The 27,818-nt window shown below is 42.8% G+C and overlaps 1 protein-coding gene across 6 annotated transcripts in view; it reads left to right on the top strand.

Moving 5' to 3' along the window:
* Positions 1-385: 385 nt before the first annotated feature.
* The window catches only part of LOC115151838 (NT-3 growth factor receptor-like), a 289,545-nt gene continuing 262,112 nt past the window's right edge, over positions 386-27,818 (top strand). For 4 of the 6 annotated variants that reach the window (XM_029696116.1, XM_029696115.1, XM_029696113.1 and 1 more), the window contains exon 1: positions 387-977. In XM_029696116.1, the coding sequence (XP_029551976.1) occupies positions 739-977 (239 nt within the window). In that variant the 5' untranslated portion in view covers positions 387-738. Of the gene's footprint in view, positions 978-1,010; positions 1,387-27,818 lie in introns of those variants that run through there. The other 2 variants (XR_003867375.1, XM_029696117.1) reach the window with 2 other exon arrangements.

The following is a 27,818-nucleotide window of genomic DNA, read 5'->3' as shown; positions in this document are numbered from 1 at the left end:
TTCAAAATGCACTGTATATGCAGTCGTAAACGAGATATTCGTCAATGAGAAATATTTTTGCGAATATTTAACTCAAGTTAATCATCATACTGGCTGCCTTTTTAGATGTTTTTGTTTTGTTGCCATACTCGATTGTGTAGGCGTAGCCCTCTAAAAAGGATACATTGTGGCCTGGACGCCCGATGTGTAATCGAACATCCAACCATAAGCCTAATGATAAATCACCATAAATGTGTAGCCTATTGTTATTGTGCTATAATATAGCCTACGCTCTGTGTGCAATTGCTGTTATGATCTGATTTGAGCTGCATCCTGAGTTGCAGGTGTGTCAGTTTCCATTTTGCCCTGTAGGTGGGACTTAATGCTTGGAGCATGGACCTCGCTCTCTCGTCACTTTCTTCAACGCGCTATCCCTCGGAGTCTTGGAGCGGTGCTAGTACAACCTGGAACTAAGCGGCTAACGGCAGCATAAATACAGGGTAACATATACTATGCATTCTAGAGAGGAGGACAAGCTTGGAGTACTGCTTTTTGAACCATTTCCACTTTGACGGAGTATTTTTTCCCCTTCTTCCTCATCTGTGAAATAGATGGACATTAGCGCATTCGCATCAATTTGACATACCTCCATACATTCACTCGCCCGCGCGCACACACCACATAATTGCATATTCAGACGGTCTCCGCTTTGGAGGTTCAAAAACATCTCAAGGATATTGTCCTAATAAACGTTGAGTCATGGATTCATTTTTTATTCCACCACGAATTTGCTGGTGGAGGGTATTGTTTCTTTTGACCATCTTTCAGGACTACTTGAGCAATATGCTGGACTGCCCGCCAACCTGCAGCTGCTCTCCAACTGAAATCTATTGCAATAAGTCTGACAATGGGAAATTCTTTCCCCTGCTTGCACTGCAAGATACTGGGAACAATGGAAATAACAGTATCGAAGATGTGTTCAAGAACATCACCTCAATGTAAGTCTTTGTGCCCACTGTAGTGGCCATCACATGTTGAATCCATGTGAGTCACAACTTAGCGTAGGCCTACTCTCCCTGTAATTTATTTGTTTTACTTCTGCCGCACCTCCTTACGTGATATATTTAGCAATGCAAAACTGTGATTCTGCTGAGTCTGTAACATTCATTAGGCTACCTATACATCCATTTCACGTTATGTCGTTACCGTTATCTCCGTGGAATACATTAACCCTGCAAAGCCCTTCAGCCACAAGTAAAATGCGGTATCAATAAGAACTGAATTCAATGTCATTTCAAAAATAGACCTGTTGGTTATTTGCGAGGCAATGCACCCCCAAACAGCAATATTGCTATTCCTTTATAAGAGCCAGCACGCAGGACTTGATTCAGCTTAATGAAATCAAAGGTAAGGAATAATACCTACCACAAGAAGCAATATCATTTGATATGCTCGGTCATTCCATTTGATTTCCAACACTTTTTCACCTCACCCCTTTTGATTTGAATGAAACTTTTCATACATATTTGCCCATGGTAGAAGTGGTCAGAAAGTGACATTTTGGACCTGAATGCCCAAACATTCAGGAGATAGATGTGCTCAAAGTCGATCCATTTTTCATTCCTCACCACACCATGAGACATCCAGGTCTTCATCACTGGAAAATATAAACTGTTGATTTTAATATAATTTAAAAGCTCACAAACTACTTTATCATTTCTTGAAAAAAAATGTTTTTGAATAACAATGTAATTTTTTTGTCATCACTGATTGTTGACTTAAATGGGAATATCAGTTGTTTTAAATTATACTGTCAATCTACTATAGGAAACCTATTGAAATATGGATAATAGAACAGACATTCTATGGTGACATTCGATGGTGGGTGGACCGGCAGCCATTTTTGTGGGAGCAATTGGAAGTAAAAATGTAAATGTCAATGGTATACCAGCTAGATTGCAGTGGTCTGAAGGGATATATCCATTGTATGAATTATATTTCTCTGATTGAAATGACACCTACTGTACTCATTCAAGAGTATGCTGTGTCTCAACGATTGTGGGCACAACACAAACCCCTCAGATTATGTAAATTAGCATCTAAACTACAACATATGCAGAAGATTTTGTTTTGAAGGTTAACCATTTTATGATGATTGATGTTAAAGGTTTAAAAAATACTTTTTAAAATTAAATTACAAAATATTTTCACAACCCTGATTATAAGCTTTTAATTGATATCAAAGTCAACCATTAATATTTTCCAGGGACGAAGACATGGATGTCTCATGGTATGGTGGGGTATGCAAAATGGGTCAACTTTGAGCACCTTTATCTCCTGAATGTTTTGGCATTCAGGCCCAAAAAGTTACCTTCTGACCACTTCTACCATGGTCATACATGTACGGAAAGTTTTGTTCAAATCAAAAGGGGTGTGGTCAAAAAACAATTGAAATCAAATGGAACGACCCTACATACAAAATGTAGGCTAACCACATCTCAGGATTGGCAGTTTTACTCTTTTTTTAACTGCTTTGCATTCTGTCACAGACTCCAAATAATTTATAACATTTGCAAACGTCTGAAAAGGTGCTTTGTTTACTGAAATTAATCAACCAAGAGACAGAGCTTATATTTTTAGATCCACTCTCCAAGTGTGGCCATGTCAGTTTTTGCTATAAGGCTTCTTGATCATGACACAATTTACCATTTTAGTCCGGACAGTTTAAACTAGGCTAATCCTAAATAATCGTTGTTAGTTAGATTTGGTTGCCACCCTGTCAAGTTTATGTTATCAGCCCGTTAGATTTTGTTCTGATTTGATGGTCCTAATTTTAGCCATGTCACTAACTCAGTAGAGAGCCTATTCTGATGAATGTATCTCATATTGAAAACATTAAAAGGATATTCCACCCAGTAAAGTGAAATGTTCTTGGCAGAAGGTTTCCCCTCTTATATTCCCAATGGAAAGTATTTTTTGACTCTATAAGTAATGTGTTCGTAAAAATAGAGCATTGACACTGATGACATACTTTTTCCTCTAGAAGGCTTTTCTTTTAGAAATGCCATTAGTTCTGTTAAAGAACAATCTCCCCCACTGCTCCTAGCTCTCTCGGCTGAAATGTTAAGCCATTTAGGGATCTTATAGCACAGTCAATTTGTATTGCACCCATTTGTATTCACCTCTAAATGATTCGAAAAGAAAACGGAACAATAGTAGTAGTAGAAACAAGATCATCAATACACTGAGAGATTTTGGATCCCAGCTGTCACATCTCAAGCTGAAGAGACTATTTTGGTAGAACAAAACCCCAATTCATTATTGATTCTTTGTTGCGATTTGCCAAGGATGAGGGTGCCATGACAACCTCTCTGCTTTGAACTGAATCCACAACATTTCCATACCCTGAGAAGTGATGATTTGCCTAGTGTGTAGGATGTAGACCCCATGTGTGGGCATAAGGGCCATAAAAAACCTGTTCCAAACACATGCATAATTCCAACGATATTATCCTAACTATGCCGCCTGGTTATAAATAAGCACACTTTAAAACAAGCACAAAAACCACCATTCAGTTTGTCTTGACTTTGTAGGTCAACTCATTCTTGTGCTTGCTGCCTCCACTCTCTCCAGAAGGCCACTAGAGGGGCTGCTGGTTGGTCTTTTACAGAGACGAGAACTCTCTGTCATTCGATAGATTTAAACAATTACAAAAGTTATTTTATGTACCAGCTTTATCAGAATGTTGGAATCCATTATTTTATTTTCATGGCGTGATTTTTGTTGAGCGCTGTCGCAGAGAACCGCATGTCATCGCTGCTGCTGTTATGCGTGTAGGAATCATTCAGCACCCCCTATTACTGGACAGCTCCAACACACTCACTTCGCTTGGGAGTGGGCCTTGTAGGCTAGTTGAAGAGAATCGGCAGTCTTGAAATGCAGTTGTTACAGCACATGCACCAATGCGATTTCAGAAAATACCTAAGAGATTGTGAGAAGCATTTTTTTTTTATCTCCCTTTGGCATATTTGTTTTAGGCTACTTCTGGATTTCCTTGAAAATACCTTGAATGAATTGTACATTTGACGGCTGTCTGCCTCAACTATAGCTGCATTTGTCTCGCTGCACACAAGTTCAGATTTCTAAAAGCCAACAATTCTGTCAGGTATTGTGTAACATAATGATAATGTAAAATGTATTTTGACGGGTATGTGTGTTGTGATTGTCAAATTATGTAGCCTACCTCAAATATAGACTACTTTTCCACATCATTTGAATCCAAGTGTATACAGTTGAAGTCGGAAGTTTACATACACTTAGGTTGGAGTAATTAAAACTTGTTTTTCAACCACTCAACAATTTTCTTGTTAATAAACTATAATTTTGGTAAGGCGGTTAGGACATCTACTTTGTGCATGACACAAGTAATTTTTCCAACAATTGTTTACAGACAGATTATTGCACTTATAATTCACTGTATCACAATTCCAGTGGGTCAGAAGTTTACATATACTAAGTTGACGGTGCCTTAAAACTGCTTGGAAAATTCCAGAAAATGATGTCATGGCTTTAGAAGCTTCTGGTAGGTTAATTGACATCATTTGAGTCAAATGGAGGAGTACCTGTGGATGTATTTCAAGGTCTACCTTCAAACTCAGTGCCTCTTTGCTTGACATCATGGGAAAATCAAAAGAAATCAGAAAAAAATGTAGACCTCCACACCTCTGGTTCATCCTTGGGAGCAATTTCCAAATGCCTGAAGGTACCACGTTCATCTGTACAAACAATAGTACGCAAGTATAAACACCATGGTACCATGCAGCCGTCATACCGCTCAGGAAGGAGACGTGTTCTGTCTCCTAGAGATGATCGTACTTTGGTGCGAAAAGTGCAAATCAATCTCAGAACCACAGCAAAGGACCTTGTGAAGATGCTGGAGGAAACAGGTACAAAAGTATCTATATCCACAGTAAAACGAGTCCTATATCGACATAACCTGAAAGGCCGCTCAGCAAGGAAGAAGCCACTGCTCCAAAACCGCCATAAAAAAGCCAGACTACGGTTTGCAACTGCACACAAAGACCGTACTTTTTGGAGAAATGTCTTCTGGTCTGAAGAAAGAAAAATAGAACTGTTTGGCCATAATGACCATTTATGTTTGGAGGAAAAAGGGGGAGGCTTGCAAGCCGAAGAACACCATCCCAACCGTGAAGCACGGGGGTGGTGGCATCATGTTGTCGGGGTGCTTTGCTGCAGGAGGAACTGGTGCACTTCACAAAATAGATGGTATCATGAGGGAGGAAAATTATGTGGATATATTGAAGCAACATCTCAAGAAATCAGTAAGGAAGTTAAAGCTTGGTCGCAAATGGGTCTTCCAAATGGACAATGACCCTAAGCATAATTCCAAAGTTGTGGCAAAATGGCTTAAGGACAACAAAGGCAAGGTATTGGAGTGGCCATCACAAAGCCCTGACCTCAATCCTATAGAACATTTGCAGGCAGAACTGAAAAAGCGTGTGCGAGCAAGGAGGCCTACAAACCTGACTCAGTTACACCAGCTCTGTCAGGAGGAATGGCCCAACATTCACCCAACCTATTGTGGGAAGCTTGTGGAAGGCTACCCAAAATGTTTGACCCAAGTTAAACAATTTAAAGGCAACGCTACCAAATACTAATTGAGTGTATGTAAACTTCTGACCCACTGGGAATGTGATGAAAGAAATAAAAGCTGAAATAAATAATTCTCTCCTCTATTATTCTGACATTTCACATTCTTAAAATAAAGTGGGGATCCTAACTGACCTAAGACAGGGAAGTTTTACAAGGATTAAATGTCAGGAATTGTGAAAAACTGATGAATGTAGATGAATGTAAACGTCTGACTACAACTGTATGCAATGCTTTAAATCTAATATTGCACTAAAACCCCATGGAGGACATGTTATTCTGTTTGAGAAATAATGGCCTACATAGATAATTGACAGGCAGTAGCCCTAGGTTTACTTTGTTGGCAGTACATTATTTCCCCTGAAAATGGCAGGCTTGGATGTAGCACAGGGGGTATCATCCAGTGGCATGGTAATACCATCCTCTGTTTGGAGTGTTCTGTGTGACCAAGCTTTCTTCTTCTTAGGCATTACTGTTAATGAGGTATGAATGCTCTGGCGTCTGGAGCATGTTTGAAAGAGCTAATCCTTATGGACATTTTCATTTCTCTAGAACCAAGTGTGTTTGAAATGGATTAGGCTGTGTTGTTTTGCTGCATGGACAATGAGGATGAAATTATTTTCCTTGAGAGGCACGTTTGTTTTATCTCACACAAGACTAAAGCGTTCTCGTTCTTTGACCAGTCTTAAGTGTTCACATTCACCATACAACAGGTGGATGCATGATATATCCATATATTAGTATGTATCCATTGAATTCATCAAGTTCTCTATTGAGGAAGTGGCAAAGGCACGGTTTTGTACTTTTGCTGTCATAGCAATGCTGTTGGTGTTCAATTTGTTCTTCTCTTTTAAGATAAAACCTTCCTATCACAGTGCTATCAGTAACACCGTTTTCGCTCAGTCTCAGAAATTGTGTATTTTATATTTCCTTTCATTACTCCTTCTAAGGCTTGGGCGGTATACCATATTAACCAGGTTATTTGGAAATAGCCATGGGTGGTTTTTCAATACTGTCAAAACTATTTATTTGAAGTTTTTCAATACATTTTAATATTTGTAGCTTATTAAGATAATACCTGCAGTCAACTTGTGCAATACGTTAGGGAATAAAGCTGATGCGTTCTTAATTTCACCTGTCACATTATTTTACATTATGAAGTTCACCGTAGTTCCCCAGAATAGTTTAGCCAGTCATGTGTTTGTTTATATATAGCACAACGGGAGAGAGCTGGTGAGTTCAGCTGTGTATTTGGTTTAACTTGCTAGTTAGCTAAGTAAGTGGCTGAATTAATAAGGAGACGGGTTATCATATAGTGTTAGCTTTCTGCCGTGTTTGAGAAGTCAAAGCGCTTTGGATGAGTTATCTGTACAGCTGCCACTCCTGCTATCTAGATTTACTTACGTAAATGTTTTTCTCCCTTCCTTTCTCCGACCGTCTACTCCTCCCCCTATTCTCGGAGCAGAGCAGAAAGGCCCGTTGCCCTAGCGACTCCACACAGACACAGCGTGTACACACTGCTCCAGAACCAGTACTGTTGTTCCTTCAGACAAGCATGGTCAAAACTTTATTCATTTGCACAATGTCTCCCTTTCACATTCACTTGTAAATGTCCAAACTCAAAAAAATGAAATTCGGTAGCTACTACCTATACTTATAGCTTATGAGCTGGATTGCCTGTCTTTGCAATTAGTTTATTTTTGTTTGCGCTCTTTAGCATATTTAGATAGCAGCCTCTGTTGAAATTCGCTATTCGTTTGTGCTAATTTTGTTATCACTCTGGTAATAGATGTCCATTGGAGTTTCTTTAGCATTTTTTTTAGCAACCCCTTGTGTACTAATAGCATAATTCCCGGGATGAGAGAAGGACGGTATGACGATATGAAAATCAGGACACCGCCCAACCGTACTCCTGCTCAAGGTTTGCCAACATGGTGTGTGTGCACATTTGTGTGTGTGTGTGTGGGAGGATGTGTGTAGGATTATCTGTCTGTCTACCTCACCTCAAATTTGTCCTCTATATAACTTGCCTATTTTAAGAAGAGACTATTTGTTTTCATCCATTAGGCTAATTGTCTTTTCTCTGTACTTAATAAGGCTGTTCTCTGTAGAAGGCACTTTTCTGTGCAAATCTTTATCTTCCATAATGGAATGCAGAGGCCATGGTCAGCAGTCAGGCTGCATTTTGAACCTAAAACCACTAGCCCAATACTTTGAAGTCTTTGAAGGTTATTTGAGCATTAGACATGTTGAAATATGCCAATCTAAATCCATTTACTGTCCCTCCATGGTCTCTCAGAAATCGTACACTTAAGAGAGTGGGAGTGAGCCAGCACATGTTCACAAAAACGTGGGCAAGCTATGAAAAGGAACCTCTATGAGTGATGCCACTCCTCCCACACATCCCTGCTCTGCTTCAGAGGAAGATGGAGGGCCTCGTTTAAATCAGAGCTAATTAAAAGCACAGTGGAGTATAGAGATGGGGGGGAAAAAATCAATACAGTTTCATATTGCGATATTATTTCTGAACGATATTTTATCGATATATCATTTTTTGTTACTCTAGGGAGCGTTGGCTAGGTCTAGTCAGCTGTACCAACGCCACAACTCAGGTATTTTTAATTCTATGGCTTGTTCTCCATCTTTTTAAATAGTGAGCCAGTATGTTTTCAGCACTTTTATTTCCCTAAACAATTAAAACTCCTTTTCTCATGCGCTCTCTTGTCTCTCTGCAGCAGACATACAGTATAGTGAGCAATATGTTTGAAACATCAAATCGCAGTATCGAATTGCAATACATATAGAATTGTGACAAACGTAATACATATTGTATCGGCACCTAAAGTGTTGTTATAATATCGTATCGTGAGGTCCCTGACAACTCCCAGCCATAGTGGAGTATAGAGTACAGTACATGGAGGTGTGTACAGACAGACAGATGGATGGACTGTCAGTGTTTTCACACATCTTTATTCAACATAATTGAAAAAGATTGAGGCATACTATACAGTATGTGAGTAAGAGGGGGAGGTGACTGCCCAGTGTGGAGTGCATCGTTTATGATTCCTGTTGCATGTGGAAGTGCCATCTGTGTGAGGCCCCTTTAAAGGCAGAGTGTACCAGTGTACCAAAGTACCCATGCCTGCCCCTTACCTGGTTGAAAGATGGTTTATCTTTGAGTTAACATGGCTGTGCTTTGCCTGCTTGAATGTTGAGTGATCGATCCGGGTGGGTTTGTTCAGCTGAAGTATATTACTGGACCCTGATTTCTCCGTATCTCTTTGGACAAATCTTTAAACCCAGCCGGGTGTCTCTCTGCTGAGGTCCGCTTTACAAGATCTGAGAGCTGGATTTTTATTTATTTTTGATATTTTTTTCACCTTTATTTAACCAGGTAGGCTAGTTGAGAACAAGTTCTCATTTGCAACTGCGACCTGGCCAAGATAAAGCATAGCAATTCGACATGTACAACAACACAGAGTTACACATGGAATAAACAAAACATACAGTCAATAATACAGTAGAACAAAAGAAAACCAAAAGTCTATATGGTGAGTGCAAATGAGGTAAGTTAAGGCAATAAATAGTCCATGGTGGCGAAGTAATTACAATATAGCAATTAAGCACTGGAATGGTAGATGTGCAGAAGATGAATCTGCAAGTAGAGATACTGGGGTGCAAAGGAGCAAGATAAATAAATAAATACAGTTTGGGGATGAGGTAGTTGGATGGGCTATGTACAGGTGCAGTAATCTGTGAGCTGCTCTGACAGCTGGTGCTTAAAGCTAGTGAGGGAGATATGAGTCTCCAGCTTCAGAGATTTTTGCAGTTCGTTCCAGTCATTGGCAGCAGAGAACTGGAAGGAAAGAGACCAAAGGGGGAATTGGCTTTGGGGGTGACCAGTGAGATATACCTGCTGGAGCGCGTGCTACGAGTGGGTGCTGCTATGGTGACCAGTGAGCTGAGATAAGGCGGGGCTTTACCTAGCAGAGACTTGTAGATAACCTGTAGCCAGTGGGTTTGGCGACGAGTATGAAGTGAGGGCCAACCAACGAGAGCGAAAAGGTTGCAATGGTGGGTAGTGTATGGGGCTTTGGTGACAAAACAGATGGCACTGTGAAAGACTGCATCCAGTTTGTTGAGTAGAGTGTTGGAGGCTATTTTATAGATGACATCACTGAAGTCGAGGATCGGTAGGATGGTCAGTTTTACGAGGGTATGTTTGGCAGCATGAGTGAAGGATGCTTTGTTGCGATATAGGAAGCCGATTCTAGATTTAATTTTGGATTGGAGATGCTTAATGTGAGTCTGGAAGGAGAGTTTACAGTCTAACCAGAGACCCAGGTATTTGTAGTTGTCCACATATTCTAAGTCAGAGCCGTCCAGAGTAGTGATGCTGGATGGGCGAGCAGGTGTGGGCAGTGATCGATTGAATAGCATGCATTTAGTTTTTATTGTGTTTAAGAGCAGTTGGAGGCCACGGAAGCAGAGTTGTATGGCATTGAAGCTCGTCTGGAGGTTTGTTAACACAGTGTCCAAAGAGGAGCCAGAAGTATACAGAATGGTGTCGTCTGCGTAGAGGTGGATCAGAGAATCACCAGCAGCAAGAGCAACATCATTGATGTATACAGAGAAGAGAGTCGGCCCGAGAATTGACCCCTGTGGCACACCCATAGAGACTGCCATAGGTCCGGACAACAGGCCCTCTGATTTGACACATTGAACTCTATCAGAGAAGTAGTTGGTAAACCAGGCGAGGCAATCATTTGAGAAACCAAGGCTGTCGAGTTTGCCAATAAGAATTTGGTGATTGACTGAGTCGAAAGCTTTGGCCAGGTCGATGAATACGGCTGCACAGTAATGTCTCTTATCGATGGTGGTTATGATGTCGTTTAGGACCTTGAGCGTGGCTGAGGTGCACCCATGACCAGCTCTGAAACCAGATGGCATAGCGGAGAAGGTACGGTGGGATTCAAAATGGTCGGTAATCTGTTTGTTAACTTGGCTTTCGAAGACCTTAGAAAGACAGGGTAGGATAGATATAGGTCTGTAGCAGTTTGGGTCTAGAGTGTCACCCCCTTTGAAGAGGGGGATAACCACGGCAGCTTTCCAATCTTTGGGAATCTCAGACGATACGAAAGAGAGGTTGAACAGGCTAGTAATAGGGGTTGCAACAATTTCGGCAGATCATTTTAGGAGTAGAGGATCCAGATTGTCTAGCCCGGCTGATTTGTATGGGTCCAGATTTTGCAGCTCTTTCAGAACATCAGCTGTCTGGATTTGGGTGAAGGATAAATGGGCATTGGCGGGTTGCGGTGGGAGGAGTTCTGGGCAGTTGACCGGGGTAGGGGTAGCCAGGTGGAAAGCATGGCCAGCCGTAGAGAAATGCTTATTGAAATTCTCAATAATAGTGGATTTATCGGTGGTAACAGTGTTTCCTAGCCTCAGAGCAGTGGGCAGGTCTCCATGGACTTTACAGTGTCCCAGAACTTTTTTGAGTTAGTACTACAGGATGCAAATTTCTGTTTGAAAAAGCTAGCCTTAGCTTTTCTAACTGCCTGTGTATATTTGTTCCTAACTTCCCTGAAAAGTTGCATATCACGGGGCTATTCGATGCTGATGCAGAACGCCACAGGATGTTTTTAGTGCTGGTCAAGGGCAGACAGGTCTGGAGTGAACCAAGGACTATATCTATTCCTAGTTCAACATTTTTTTGAGTGCGGCATGCTTATTTACGATGGTGAGGAAGGCACTTTTAAAGAATAGCCAGGCATCATCTACTGACGGGATGAGGTCAATGTATTTCCAGGATACCCCGGCCAGGTCGATTAGAAAGGCCTGCTCGCAGAAGTGTTTTAGGGAGCGTTTGACAGTGATGAGGGGTGGTCGTTCGGTCGCAGACCCATTACGGATGCAGGCAATGAGGCAATGATTGCTGAGATCTTGATTGAAAACAGCAGAGGTGTAATTGGAGGGCGAGTTAGTTAGGATGACATCTATGAGGGTGCCCGTGTTTACGGATTTGGGGTTGTACCTGGTAGGTTCATTGATGATTTGTGTGAGTTTGAGGGCATCAAGCTTAGATTGTAGGATGGCCGGGGTGTTAAGCATGTCCCAGTTTAGGTCACCTAGTAGCACGAGCTCAGAAGATAGATGGGGGGCAATCAATTCATATATGTATCGAGGGCACAGCTGGGGGCAGAGGGAGGTCTATAGCAAGCGGCAACAGTGAGAGACTTGTTTCTGGAAAGGTGAATTTTTTGAAGTAGAAGCTCGAATTGTTTGGGTACAGACTTGGATAGTAATACAGAACTCTGCAGGCTATCTTTGCAGTAGATTGCAACACCGCTCCCTTTGGCAGTTCTATCTTGGCGGAATATGTTATAGTTAGCGATGGAGATTTCAGGGTTTTTGGTGGTTTTCCTAAGCCAGGATTCAGACACGGCTAAGACATCCAGGTTGGCAGAGTGTGCTAAAGCAGTGAGTAAAACAAACTCAGGGAGTAGGCTTCTAATTACATTTACATTTAAGTCATTTAGCAGACGCTCTTATCCAGAGCGACTTATAAATTGGTGCATTCACCTTATGATATCCAGTGGAACAACCACTTTACAATAGTGCATCTAAATCTTTTAGGGGGGGGGGGGGTTAGAAGGATTACTTTATCCTATCCTAGGTATTCCTTAAAAAGGTGGGGTTTCAGGTGTCTCCGGAAGGTGGTGATTGACTCCGCTGTCCTGGTGTCATGAGGGAGCTTGTTCCACCATAGGGGTGCCAGAGCAGCGAACAGTTTTGACTGGGCTGAGCGGGATCTGTGCTTCCTCAGAGGTAGGGGGGCCAGCAGGCCAGAGGTGAATGAGCGCAGTGCCCTCGTTTGGGTGTAGGGACTGATCAGAGCCTGAAGGTACGGAGGTGCCGTTCCCCTCACGGCTCCGTAGGCAAGCACCATGGTCTTGTAGCCGATGCGAGCTTCAACTGGAAGCCAGTGGAGAGAGCGGAGGAGCGGGGTGACGTGAGAGAACTTGGGAAGGTTGAACACCAGACGGGCTGCGGCGTTCTGGATGAGTTGTAGGGGTTTAATGGCACAGGCAGGGAGCCCAGCCAACAGCGAGTTGCAGTAATCCAGACGGGAGATGACAAGTGCCTGGATTAGGACCTGCGCCGCTTCCTGTGTGAGGCAGGGTCGTACTCTGCGAATGTTGTAGAGCATGAACCTACAGGATCGGGTCACCGCCTTGATGTTAGTGGAGAACGACAGGGTGTTGTCCAGGGTCATGCCAAGGTTCTTAGCACTCTGGGAGGAGGACACAATGGAGTTGTCAACCGTGATGGCGAGATCATGGAACGGGCAGTCCTTCCCCGGGAGGAAAAGCAGCTCCGTCTTGCTGAGGTTCAGCTTGAGGTGGTGATCCGTCATCCACACTGATATGTCTACCAGACATGCAGAGATGCGATTCGCCACCTGGTTATCAGAAGGGGGAAAGGAGAAGATTAATTGTGTGTCGTCTGCATAGCAATGATAGGAGAGACCATGTGAGGATATGACAGAGCCAAGTGACTTGGTGTATAGCGAGAATAGGAGAGGGCCTAGAACAGAGCCCTGGGGGACACTAGTGGTGAGAGCACGTGGTGCGGAGACAGATTCTCGCCACGCCACCTGGTAGGAGCGACCTGTCAGGTAGGACACAATCCAAGCGTGGGCCGCACCGGAGATGCCCAACTCGGAGAGGGTGGAGAGGAGGATCTGGTGGTTCACAGTATCAAAGGCAGCAGATAGGTCTAGAAGGATGAGAGCAGAGGAGAGAGAGTTAGTGTAGCAGTGCGGAGAGCCTCCGTGACACAGAGAAGAGCAGTCTCAGTTGAATGCCCAGTCTTGAAACCTGACTGATTTGGATCAAGAAGGTAATTCTGAGAGAGATAGCAAGAGAGCTGGCCAAGGACGGCACGCTCAAGAGTTTTGGAGAGAAAAGAAAGAAGGGAAACTGGTCTGTAGTTGTTGACATCGGAGGGATCGAGTGTAGGTTTTTTGAGAAGGGGTGCAACTCTCGCTCTCTTGAGGACGGAAGGGACATATCCAGTGGTCAAGGATGAGTTGATGAACGAGGTGAGATAAGGGAGAAGGTCTCCGGAAATGGTCTGGAGGAGAGAGGAGGGGATAGGGTCAAGCGGGCAGGTTGTTGGGCGGCCGGCCGTCACAAGTCGCAAGATTTCATCTGGAGAGAGAGGGGAGAAAGAGGTCAAAGCATAGGGTAGGGCAATGTGAGCAGGACCAGTGGTAGAAAGTGGACCAGCGGTGTCGTTTGACTTAACGAGGAGCGGATGTCGTCAACCTTCTTTTCAAAATGGTTGACGAAGTCATCCGCAGAGAGGGAGGAGGGGGGGGAAGGAGGATTCAGGAGGGAGGAGAAGGTGGCAAAGAGCTTCCTAGGGTTAGAGGCAGATGCTTGGAATTCAGAGTGGTAGAAAGTGGCTTTAGCAGCAGAAACAGAAGAGGAAAATGTAGAGAGGAGGGAGTGAAAGGATGCCAGGTCCGCAGGGAGGCGAGTTTTACTCCATTTCCGCTCGGCTGCCCGGAGCCCTGTTCTGTGAGCTCGCAATGAGTCGTCGAGCCACGGAGCAGGAGGGGAGGACCGAGCCGGCCTGGAGGATAGGGGACATAGAGAGTCAAAGGATGCAGAAAGGGAGGAGAGGAGGGTTGAGGAGGCAGAATCAGGAGATAGGTTGGAGAAGGTTTGAGCAGAGGGAAGAGATGATAGGATGGAAGAGGAGAGAGCAGTGGGAGAGAGAGAGCGAAGGTTGAGACGGCGCAATACCATCCGAGTAGGGGCAGAGTGAGAAGTGTTGGAGGAGAGCGAGAGCGAAAAGGATACAAGGTAGTGGTCGAAGACTTGGAGGGGAGTTGCAATGAGATTAGTGGAAGAACAGCATCTAGTAAAGATGAGGTCAAGCGTGTTGCCTGCCTTGTGAGTAGGGGGGAAGGTGAGAGGGTGAGGTCAAAAGAGGAGAGGAGTGGAAAGAAGGAGGCAGAGAGGAATGAGTCAAAGGTAGACGTGGGGAGGTTAAAGTCACCCAGAACTGTGAGAGGTGAGCCATCCTCAGGAAAGGAACTTATCAAGGCGTCAAGCTCATTGATGAACTCTCCAAGGGAACCTTGAGGGCGATAAATGATAAGGATGTTAAGCTTGAATGGGCTGGTAACTGTGACAGCATGGAATTCAAAGGAGGAGATAGACAGATGGGTCAGGGGAGAAAGAGAGAATGTCCACTTGGGAGAGATGAGGATTCCAGTGCCACCACCCCGCTGGCCAGATGCTCTGGGGTATGTGAGAACACGTGGTCAGACGAGGAGAGAGCAGTAGGAGTAGCAGTGTTATCTGTGGTAATCCATGTTTCCGTCAGCGCCAAGAAGTCGAGGGACTGGAGGGTAGCATAGGCTGAGATGAACTCTGCCTTGTTGGCCGCAGACCGGCAGTTCCAGAGGCTGCCGGAGACCTGGAACTCCACGTGGGTCATGCGCGCTGGGACCACCAGGTTAGAGTGGCAGCGGCCACGCGGTGTGAAGCGTTTGTATGGCCTGTGCAGAGGGGAGAGAACAGGAATAGACAGACACATAGTTGACAGGCTACAGAAGAGGCTACGCTAATGCAAAGGAGATTGGAATGACAAGTGGACTACACGTCTCGAATGTTCAGAAAGTTAAGCTTACGTTGCAAAAATCTTTATCATGATACAAAGGCAACTATGTAGATAGCTAACATAGCACTAATCAAGACGTTACTTTGTAATGTATTTAGTTTCTACAATGCTGCTCGTCGGTAAAAGTTGTCTAGGTTTGGAAAATGGCGTCGCGGAGGACGAAAGTAGCTGGCTAGCTAACCTCGATAATTACTCTAAATTACACAATTATCAAACTATGACATAGACAACTATGTAGCTAGCTAACACTACACTAATCAAATCGTTTCATTGTAATGTATTAGTTTTTACAGTGCTGCTAGTCGGTAAAGGTTGGCTAGCTAGCAGTGGGTTTGATGTTGACTAGGTGTGTTGACTAAGTTTGGAGAACGGCGTCGCGGCGGACGAAAATAGCTGGCTAGCTAACCTCGGTAATTACTCTAAAACTACACAATTATCTTAGATACAAAGACAGCAAAGACAACTATGTAGCTAGCTAACACTACACTAATCAAATCGTTCCGTTGTAATGTATTAGTTTCTACAGTGCTGCTAGTCGGTAGAAGTTGGCTAGCTAGCAGTGTTGACTAAGTGTTGACTAAGTTTGGAGAACGGCATCGCTGCGGATGAAAATAGCTGGCTAGCTAACCTCGATAATTACTTCTAATGTTAAAATGCATGAAACCAAGGCTTTTACGTTTACAGAAGTCAACAAATGAGAGCACCTGGGGAGTGGGTGTGGAGCTAGGCACTGCAGGACCTGGATTAACCTCCACATCACCAGAGGAACAGAGGAGAAGTAGGATAATGGTACTGCTAAAGGCTATACGAACTGGCCGTCTAGCACATTCGGAACAGAGAGTAAAAGGATTAGGTTTCTGGGCATGATAGCATAGATTCAAGGCATAGTGTACAGACAAAGGAAAGGTAAACAAGCTAGCAGTTAGCAGACCAGGGCTGGCAAGCTAGCAGTTAGCAGACTGGGGCAAGCGAGCTAGCAGTTAGCAGACCGGGGCAAGCAAGCTAGCAGTTCACAGACCGTGGCTTGCAAGTTTGCCTTTGGGGGACATCACGATGGGGGTAAGTCTGTTTTTGCCTCTTCGTGCGGTGACGTCGATAGACCAGTCGTGGAATTAGTAGGGTTTCATGTAGCTCTAGGTAGCTAGTAGGCCGCGGTTAGCAGAATGGGCCTTCAGCGGACGTCGCGCCTGAGGGGCCTGTTGGAATCCTCGGGCAGATTATGTCGGTATTCCAGTCGTAGAAGGTTCGGCGGGGTTCCGTGCCCCGTACCGGCAGTAGAAGGGGTCCGGATATTGTAGCCCAGGAATGGGCTTCGGTAGTAGCACAGGAGCCCTGGCCGGGCTAGCTTCAGGCTAATTGGTGCTTGCTCCGGGATGGAAACGCTAGCCAGGAGTAGACACCCGGGATTGCGTTTAGCTAGTTGCGAAGATCCATATTAAAATGTTTAGAGTTTGTGGTAGGAATCCTGGGATATGGGGGAAAAAAATTAATAATAATAGGTCCGTTATGCTCTGGTTTGAGTCACATTGTTTGAACTGGCGAGAGCTTTCCGAGCTAAAGGTTAGCTGATGACCGCTAGCAGTGGTTTGCTGACTGATAGCTGGTAGGTAGTTAACTTAGTTGGCTAGCTTCAGTTGAGGGATTCCAGATCCGAAGTAAATAGAAATACTTTAGAAAAAAAACAGATCCACGCCACATTGGGTGAGGCGGGTTGCAGGAGAGTATTTAGAAGTTGAGGTTTAGGAAAATATTTTAAAAAGATATGTGAAGAAAAATATGTAAAAAGATATATACAAGGGACACGACAGGACAAAGATGCCTGACTGCTACGCCATCTTGGAATGCATCTAGGAAATAAACTGTCATCAAATGGCATATAAACATCTTCAGCTTCTGCTTTGCTTCCAGATCTATATTTACTGCTAGGCTATCTATGATCCTGTGCTGTTCTCTGAGGATTGGCTTCACAGTGATCTGTGTTGGAGTTAACTCACTGATTGCACGGCCACCTTGTCAGTCATGCAGAAAACCAACCGAGTACTCCATTAAATGTCACTCTATCAGTTGAAAAGATGAAGTCAGAAATCACTGCGTACATCAAATGTTTTGAATCTGGAGGCGTTTAGCTTCTCCATGGCATAGCAGCAGCACACTGTGTGAATAGCATAATGTGCATCGAGGTGAGGAAGCCACTTCATGGATGACTGGGAAAGATACAGTATATAGTCCAATAGGTTTTGTGTTTCAGAACCATATGTAAAAAACACACACATAATGTTATGATGAATGTGGTATGCTGCCTTTTGTGAACATTGGGTAAACATGAAAACATCACAGTCAAGTACAGTAGGTTGGTTATATACTGTTGCATAGCCTTTAGCAAATCAAATGTGATGATTTTAAGAAAGACAACTACTTTGTCCATACATTTTGGGGTTTAAACAGTTGCTATTGTATTTTATGCTCTGCCAACTAGGACAGTGAGTGGCCAGTCCAATAACCTCCCTGATGACCTTGAGGGATTAAAAAGCTTTTTGTTCACCATTACTACTGGGATGGAAATGTCTGCATGCATGACCGACCCTTTATATTACTCATTATGATTTCCAATAACATTAGCTACCATTATGTCCCCTTTTTAAATTGACAACAAAAAGCATACTCCCTCATCCTGTCGTCCACCCCTATTGAAAATATATTATGGATTTGACTTCGGCCCGGGGTAGAGAGAGCCTGTCACGTTGGTATGAAGAGATTCGGGAGACAGACGCAGGAATGCGTAATAGGGGTTTGTATTAAGCCCAAATTATGGCATGCCGTGTAAAGGCACGGGGATGAAGTCCAAACAAACACGGTACAAAAGCACAGTGTTGAAACCCAAACAAAAGAGCGAGGAGTACCTTGAATAAATAACACACGCGCACAATGATTAACACACGGGACGAGACCTGTAATCATCTGCACAATCCACAAGGGCACAAAAGCCCAAAACACACAGCACAGGTACTCACACGCACCAACGGACATTTTAACAATAATGGACAGCACCATGGTGAACAAAGGGCACATATATACAAATAGTGGAAATAGGGGCCAGGTGTGCGCAATGAAAGTTCCGGAGGGATCCGTGACAGAGCCTTTATGCTATTGTCCTCTTTGTGGTACTACCCGTGTGTGTGACCCCTAATATGCATTATGCTGAGGGTAGCACTGTTTATGAAATAGGTAATAGCACAGATCAATTGCAGATGGTCAGTAATGGCCGAATTATTAAAGACCCATATACTGTGTGTGTTTGTTTTCCAGTTCGCAATAACCCCTTATGTAATTGTACAGAACCCAATGTTCACTGTAGATAATGGATAGGTCATATTGTGTCATGTTACAGAACTAGCACTTACTGAATTCATACAACTATTAATCTCTCAATGTGCAGAATACATGCATTGAGTCTCTGTTTAATCGTTGTTGCATTGCTGTCTGTTTATTAACATGATCAATATCATTCTCATTCAACTCGTCAACCTCAGTGGTAGGTGCATCATATGCCTGCTGCCACCCCCTTCTGTGGAGAACATGAGCAAAGACTGGACCCTTCATTTATCTATTGTAAAGAATTAATGCACATATGTTCTGTGAAATTGCATCGGATGACTTAAAGCATGTGCCAAACTCATTCCACGGAGGGCCGAGAGTTTGTGGGTTTTGTACTTGTTGTACTTGATTGATGAATTAAGGTCACTAATTCGTAAGGAACTCCCCTCACCTGGTTGTCCAAGTCTTAATTGAAAGGAAAACCTAAAACCCTGCAGACGCTCGGGCCTCCATGGAATAAGTTTGACATCCCTGACTTAAAGGGTAACTCTCAACCCAAATACAATGCCATACAACTCTCCTTCCGTGGCCTCCAACTGCTCTTAAATGCAAGTAAAACTAAATGCATGCTCTTCAACCGATCGCTGCCCGCACCTGCCCGCCCGTCTAGCATCACTACTCTGGACGGTTCTGACTTAGAATATGTGGACAAACTACAAATACCTAGGTGTCTGGTTAGACTGTAAACTCTCCTTCCAGACTCACTTTAAGCATCTCCAATCCAAAATTAAATCTAGAATCGGCTTCCTATTTCGCAACAAAGCATCCTTCACTCACGCTGCCAAACATACCCTCGTAAAACTGACTATCCTACCGATCCTTGACTTCGGCGATGTCATTCCAAAATAGCCTCCCACACTCTACTCAGCAAATTGGATGCAGTCTATCACAGTGCCATCCATTTTGTCACCAAAGCCCCATATACTACCCACCACTGCGACCTGTATGCTCTCGTTGGCTGGCCCTCGCTTCATATTCGTCGCCAAACCCACTGGCTCCAGGTCATCTATATGTCTTTGCTAGGTAAAGCCCTGCCTTATCTCAGCTCACTGGTCACCATGGCAGCACCCAACCATAGCACGTTCTCCAGCAAGTATATTTCACTGGTCACCCCCAAAGCCAACTCCTCATTTGGCCGCCTTTCCTTCCAGTTCTCTGCTGCCATTGACTGGAAGGAATTGCAAAGATCACTGAAGCTGGAGACTCATATCTCCCTCACTAACTTTAAGCATCAGCTGTCAGAGCAGCTTACAGATCATTGCACCTGTACATAGCCCATCTGTAAATAGCCCACCCAACTACCTCATCCCCATATTGTTATTCATTTTTTTGCTCCTTTGCACCCCAGTATCTCTACTTGCACATTCATCTTCTGCTCATCTATCACTCCAGTGTTTAATTGCTAAAATGTAATTATTTCGCCATTATGACCTATTTATTGCATTACCTCCCTAATCTTACTTCATTTGCACATACTGTATATAGACTTTCTATTGTGTTATTCACTGTAGATTTGTTTATTCCATGTGTAACTCTGTGTTGTTTGTGTCGCATTGCTTTACTTTATCTTGTCCAGGTTGCAGTTGTAAATGAGAACTTGTTCTCAACTGGCCTACCTGGTTAAATAAAGATGAAATAATAATCTTTACACCTTGTTAGGTTCTAATTATTAGAGTAAGAACTCGATGGACACTATGAAAGCTTAAACCAAGTTTATTTATCCCAAAGGATCAAACAGCTGTACAGACAACGACATATTCACACAAGCACTGATATTTAACCCTTTCTCCTACGCTGAGTCTCTTCCTACATATCAGAACAGTCAATGCATCTCTGTTGCTAGACAGAACCTTAGTGATATCTGTTCTTCCTCACTTCATCTGACCTGACTTCTGCCCCAATGTGCTTACTCCTCCCCAACTCACGGCTGTCATGGTGACTGGTACCAGACTGTGTCTCTTCTCCTCCCAAAGGATCCCTCCCATAGGATCCCTGATGGCTATCATAATGTAAACGTTATACACTACCCTCTCTCCCTCAGTGACATGAATAAGTATATTTAATATTCTCAGAATCCAACAACCTCAAGCCAGAACTGGCAGCATAGGAACTGGTTACGTATACAAGACAAGGCCTCATTTGAGATAAGGGTTCTGGCTGAGCATTTTGTGATTTGCTAATAACTGGTACGCAAGCACGAGCACACAAACACAGTCTCTCTGAGCTATTTAGATGCTGGTGAGTCATAGTCTATTATCCTACATTGTGTTTAAAGAGTAACTTTAACGAAAAAAAAAGTAATAATCGAAAACCAATTCTGGTTTTCATTTTCACAGTTCACTGCAAAAGTGATATATTTTGGTCTTTTAGGAGTAAATCTAGCTCTTTTTGCCCCTAGAGGCAATGAGCTTTTACGAAGAAAAAAACATGTATTCTATGATGATTGTATGTTTATATTATATTTTTTACATCCATTATAGCAAGAAATAGATGACAATAATGAACATATCAACTCCCCAACAGCTACTGATTGGTTGACTGATTGGTGGCGCAGTCACATAGGGGATTCAAGCTTGCACCGGAAGTGGCAATAGATGTCAGGCATTCGGCACCTTACCACTGTGAACTAACTGTCCAGAGCTGCATTTGCTTGCAATGCACATCATTTTATTATCAGAGCGTGCCAGTGGTCTTCTGGTAAGTATGCCTTAGTGAGAAAATGTTGGGATCAGGTACAACTACATTTATGCACCCCCAAAATGAATATTTATCAGCAATTTCCCTCACCTACAACTTCTCACCTGAATTAATGTTTTTTTTTAATTGAAGGGGTTTGGCAAAGGCTGAAAATTTCTCAACGTCAACAGTGAAGAGGCGACTCCTGGATGCTGGCCTTCTAGGCAGAGTTCCTCTGTCCAGTGTCTGTGGTATTTTGCCCATCTTAATCTTTTATTTTTATTGGCCAGTCTGAGATATGGCTTTTTCTTTGCAACTCTGCCTAGAAGGCCAGCATCCCGGAGTCACCTCTTCACTGTTGACGTTAGAGGTCGACCGATTATGATTTTTCAACGCCGATCCCGATACCGATTATTGGAGAACCAAAATCTGCCGTTTTTTAAAATTTTTTATTTGTAATAATGACAATTACAACAATACTGATTGAACACTTATTTTAACTTAATATAATACATCAATAAAATCAATTTAGCCTCAAATAAATAATGAAACATGTTCAATTTGGTTTAAATAATGCAAAAACAAAGTGTTGGAGAAGAAAGTAAAAGTGCAATATGTGCCATGTAAAAAAGCTAACGTTTAAGTTCCTTGCTCAGAACATGAGAACATATGAAAGCTGGTGGTTCCTTTTAACATGAGTCTTCAATATTCCCAGGTAAGAAGTTTTAGGTTCTAGTTATTATAGGAATTATAGGACTATTTCTCTCTATACGATTTGTATTTCATATACCTTTGACTATTGGATGTCCTTATAGGCACTTTAGTATTGCCAGTGTAACAGTATAGCTTCCATCCCTCTCCTCGCTCCTACCTGGGCTCGAACCAGGAACACATCGACAACAGCCACCCTCGAAGCAGCATTACCCATGCAGAGCAAGGGAAACAACTACTCCAAGTCTCAGAGCGAGTGACGTTTGAAACGCTATTAGCGCGCACCCGGCTAACTAGCTAGCCATTTCACATCGGTTACACCAGCCTAATCTTGGGAGTTGATAGGCTTGAAGTCATAAACAGCGCAATGCATTGCGAAGGGCTGCTGGCAAACGCAGGAAAGTACTGTTTTGAATGAATGCTTACGAGCCTGCTGCTGCCTACCATCGCTCAGTCAGACTGCTCTATCAAATCATAGACTTAATTATAACATAATAACACAGGTCATTAATATGGTCGAATCCGGAAACTATCATCTCGAAAACAACACGTTTTTCCTGTCAGTGAAATACAGAAACGTTCTGTATTTTATCTAACGGGTGGCATCCCTAAGTCTAAACCTTCAATGTTATGTCATAATTACGTAAAATTCAGGCAAATTAGTTCTCAACGAGCCAGGCGGCCCAAACTGTTGCATATACCCTGACTGGTATGACACAATTTCACCTGGTTAATATTGCCTGCTAACCTGGATTTCTTTTAGCTAAATATGCAGGTTTAAAAATATATACTTCTGTGTATTGATTTTAAGAAAGGCATTGATGTTTATGGTTAGGTACAGTCGTGCAACGATTGTGTTTTTTTTTCGCAAATGCGCTTTTGTTAAATCATCCCGCGTTTGGCGAAGTCGGCTGTCTTTGTTAGGAAGAAATAGTCTTCACAGTTCGCAACGAGCCAGGCGGCCCAAACTGCTGCATATACCCTGACTCTATTTGCAAGAGAAGTGACACATTTTCCCTAGTTAAAAGAAATTCATGTTAGCAGGCAATATTAACTAAATATGCAGGTTTAAAAATATATACTTGTGTATTGATTTTAAGAAAGGCATTGGTGTTTATGGTTGGAGCAACGTGTACCTAAGCGATTATATGCAACGCAGGACAGGCTAGATAAACTAGTAATATCATCAACCATGTGTAGTTAACTAGTGATTATGATTGATTGATTGTTTTTTATAAGATAAGTTTAATGCTAGCTAGCAACTTACCTTGGCTTCTTACTGTATTCGCATAACAGGCAGGCTCCTCGTAGAGTGCAATGTAAAGCAGGTGGTTAGAGCGTTGGACTAGTTAACCGAAAGGTTGCAAGATTGAATCCCCGAGCTGACAAGGTAAAAATCTGTCGTTCTGCCCCTGAACAAGGCAGTTAACCCACCGTTCCTAGGCCGTCATTGAAAATAAGAATGTGTTCTTAACTGACTTGCCTAGTTAAATAAAGGTCAAAAAAAATAAATCCCCCCCCAAAAATCGGCCAAATCGGCGTCCAAAAATACCGATTTCCGATTGTTATGAAAACTTGAAATCGGCCCTAATTAATCGGCCATTCCGATTAATCGGTCGATCTCTAGTTGACGTTGAGACTGGTGTTTTGCAGATACTGTTTAATGAAGCTGCCAGTTGAGGTCTTGTGAGGCATCTGTTTCTCAAACTAGACACACTAATGTACTTGTCCTCTTGCTCAGTTGTGCACCGGGGCCTCCCACTCCTCTTTCTACTCTGGTTAGAGCCAGTTTGCGCTGTTCTGTGAAGGGAGTAGTACACAGCGTTGTACGAGATCTTTGGTTTCTTGGCAAGTTCTCACATGGAATAGCCTTCATTTCTCAGAACAAGAATAGACTGATGAATTTCAGAAGAAAGTTCTTTGTTTTTGCCCATTTTGAGCCTGTAATTGAACCCACAAATGCTGATGCTCCAGATACTCAACAAGTCTAAAGAAAGCCAGTTTTATTGCTTCTTTAATCCGAACAACAGTTTTCAGCTGTGCTAACATAATTGCAAAAGGGTTTTCTATTGATCAATTAGCCTTTTAAAATGATAAACTTGGATTGGCTAACACAACGTGTCATTGGAACACAGGAGTGATGGTTTCTGATAATGGGCCTCTGTATGCCTATGTAGATATTCCATTAAACATCAGCCGTTTCCAGCTACAATAGTCATTTACAACATTAACAATGTCTACACTGAATTTCTGATCAATTTAATGTTATTTTAATGGACAAAAAATGTGATTTTCTTTAAAAAACAATGACATTTATAAGTGACCCCAAACTTTTGAACGGTAGTGTATATCGTGAATTGCCCATAAGTTAAAAATAATTTATATATGATTTTTAGGCCATATCACCTAGTCCTAAATGGATCTTCATGTTGTTTGTTAAACTGTAAAAACTGTAAACTATCTGTGGTTGGTTGATGGAATCTGGCCTTACCCAATTCTTGTTTCACTGTAGATGAGTGGGTAACAATCCTCTCTGCCACCGTGCCATCTACAAACAAAGGTCTGCTCTTTCTCTCGCTCTCTCTTGATCTCTCCCTCTCGCTCTCTCTTGCTCTCTCTCCCTCTCGCTCTCTTTCGCTCTCTCAGAGGAGCCTTAGCCTGCCTTTTGAACAGTGTTTCCAGACCGCTTTGAAATATTGATCAATCCACCCCTTTCTCTCCCCTAAAACACCATCTTCTGCTGCAACTCACTGATTGTTTTTAGGGACATATAGATATATAGTGTATTTCCACTATTTAATCAAATCAAATTTTATTTGCTTTGTGAACAACAAGTGTAGACTAACAGTGAAATGCTTACTTATGGGTCCTTTTCCAACACTGCAGAGTTAAAGATAAAAAATATAAAACAGAAATAGTTACGCGAGGAATAAATAATGAATAACAATAACGAGTAAAAATAACATTGCTATATACAGTGAGTACCAGTACCGAGTCGATGTGCAGTGTTACGAGGTAATTGAGGTAGCTATGTACATATAGGTAGGGGCAAAGTGACTAAGCAACAGGATAGATAATAGACCGCGCTGTAGCAGCAGTGTATGGATTAGTAACAGCAGCATATGTGGTGAGTGTGAATGTGAAAGTGTGTGTGTGGCACCAGTATGTACACTATACAGTTGAAGTCAGAAGTTTACATACACCTTGGCCAAATACATTTAAACTCAGTTTTTCACAATTCCTGACATTTAATCGTAGTAAAAATTCCCTGTCTTAGGTCAGTTAGGATCCCCATTTTATTTTAAGAATGTGAAATGTCAGAATAATAGAGGAGAGAATGATTTATTTCAGCTTGTATTGATTCATCACATTCTCAGTGGGTCAGAAGTTTACATACACTCAATGACTATTTGGTAGCATTGCCTTTAAATTGTTTAACTTTGGACAAACATTTTGGGTAGCCTTCCACAAGCTTCCCACAATAAGTTGGGTGAATTTTGGCCCATTCATCCTGACAGAGCTGGTGTAACTGAGTCAAGTTTGTAGGCCTCCTTGCTCGCACATGCTTTTTCAGTTCTGCCTGCAAATGTTCTATGGGATTGAGGTCAGGGCTTTGTGATGGCCACTCCAAAACCTTGACTTTGTTGTCCTTAAGCCATTTTGCCTCCCCCTCTTTCCTCCAAACATAACGATGGTCATTATGGCCAAACAGTTCTATTTTTGTTTCATCTGAACAGAAAATACGATCTTGGTCCCCATGTGCAGTTGCAAACCGTAGTCTGGCTTTTTTATGGCGGTTTAGGGGCAGTGGCTTCTTCCTTGCTGAGCGGCCTTTCAGGTTATGTCGATATAGGAATCGTTTTACTGTTGATATAGATACTTTCGTACCTGTTTCCTCCAGCATCTTGGGGCAGCAGGGTAGCCTAGTGGTTAGAGTGTTGGTCTAGTAACCAAAAGGTTGCAAGTTCAAATCCCAGAGCAGACAAGGTACAAATCTGTCGTTCTGCCCCTGAACAGGCAGTTAACCCACTGTTCCTAGGCTGCCATTGAAAATAAGAATTTGTTCTTAACTGACTTGCCTAGTTAAATAAAGGCAAAAAAAAGGTTATTTGCTGTAATGGGATTGATTTTCTCTTTTTGCACCAAAGTACGTTCATTTCTTGGAGACAGAACGCGTCTCCTTCCTGAGCGGTATGACGGCTGCATGGTCACATGGTGTTTATACTTGCGTACTATTGTTTGTACAGATGAACGTGGTACTTCCAGGCATTTGGAAATTGCTCCCAAGGATGAACCAGACTTGTGTAGGTCTTCAATTTCTTTTCTGAGGTCTTGGCTGATTTCTTTTGATTTTCCATGATGTCAAGCAAAGAGGCACTGAGTTTGAAGGTAGGCCTTTGAAATACATCCACAGGTACTCCTCCAATTCACTCAAATTTTCCAAGCTGTTTAAAGGCACAGTCAACTTAGTGTATGTAAACGTCTGACCCAATGGAATTGTGATACAGTGAATTATAAGTGAAATAATCTTTCTGTAAACAATTGTTGGAAAAATTACTTGTGTCATGCACAAAGTAGATGTCCTAACCGACTTGCCAAAACTATAGTTTGTTAACAAGAAATTTGGGGAGTGGTTGAAAAACTAGTTTTAATGACTCTAACCTAACTGTATGTAAACTTCCGACTTCAACTGTATATATATAAAAGTATGTGGGACACCCCTTCAAATGAGTAAATTCGGCTATTTCATCCACACCTGTTGCTGACAGGTGTATACAATCGAGCACACAGCCATGCAATATCCATTGACAAACATTTGCAGTAGAATGGCCTTACTGAAGAGCTCAGTGACTTATAACATGGCACCGTCATAGGATGCCACCTTTTCAACTAGTCAGTATGTCAAATTTCTGCCCTGCTAGATCTTCCCCGCTCTACTGCAAGTGCTGTTATTGTGAAGTGGAAACGTCTAGGAGCAACAGCGGCTCAGCCACGAAGTGGTAGGCCACACAAGCTCACAGAACAGGAGCGCTGAAGCGAGTTGCGCGTAAAAATCGTCTGTCCTCCATTGCAACATTCACTACCAAGTTCCAAACTGCCTCTGGAAGCAACGTCAGCACAATAACTGTTTGTCAAGAGCTTCGTAAAATGGGTTTCCATGGCCGAGCAGCCTCACACAAGCCTAAGATCACCATGTACAATGCCAAGTGTCAGCTGGAGTGGTGTAAAGCTCGCCGCCATTGTACTTCAGAGCAAAGGAAACGTGTTTTCTGCAGTGAAGAATTATGCTTCACCATCTGGCAGTCTGACGGACGAATCTGGGTTTGGCGGTTGCCAGAAGAATGCTACCTGCCCGAATGCATAGTGTCAACTGTAAAGTTTTGAAGAGGAGGATTAATGGTCTGGGGCTGTTTTTCATGGTTTGGGCTAGGCCCTTTAGTTCCAGTGAAGCTAATTCTTAACGCTACAGCATACATTAACAGTCTAGATGATTCTGTGCTTCCAACTTTGAGGCAACAGTTTGGGGAAGACCTTTCCCTGTTTCAGCATGACAATGCCCCTGTGCACAAAGCGAGGTCCATACGGAAATGGTTTGTCGAGATCGGTGTGGAAGAATTTGACTGGTCTGCACAGAGCCCTGACCTCAACCCCATCGAACACTTTTGGGATGAATTGGAATGCCAACTGCGAGCCAAGCTTAATTGTCCAAC

Source organism: Salmo trutta, chromosome 17, assembly GCF_901001165.1.
Source record: "Salmo trutta chromosome 17, fSalTru1.1, whole genome shotgun sequence".
In the NCBI taxonomy this organism is placed as follows: domain Eukaryota; kingdom Metazoa; phylum Chordata; class Actinopteri; order Salmoniformes; family Salmonidae; genus Salmo; species Salmo trutta.
Note: the sequence above shows the minus strand (reverse complement) of the source record. Positions and strands in the feature narration are given on the sequence as shown.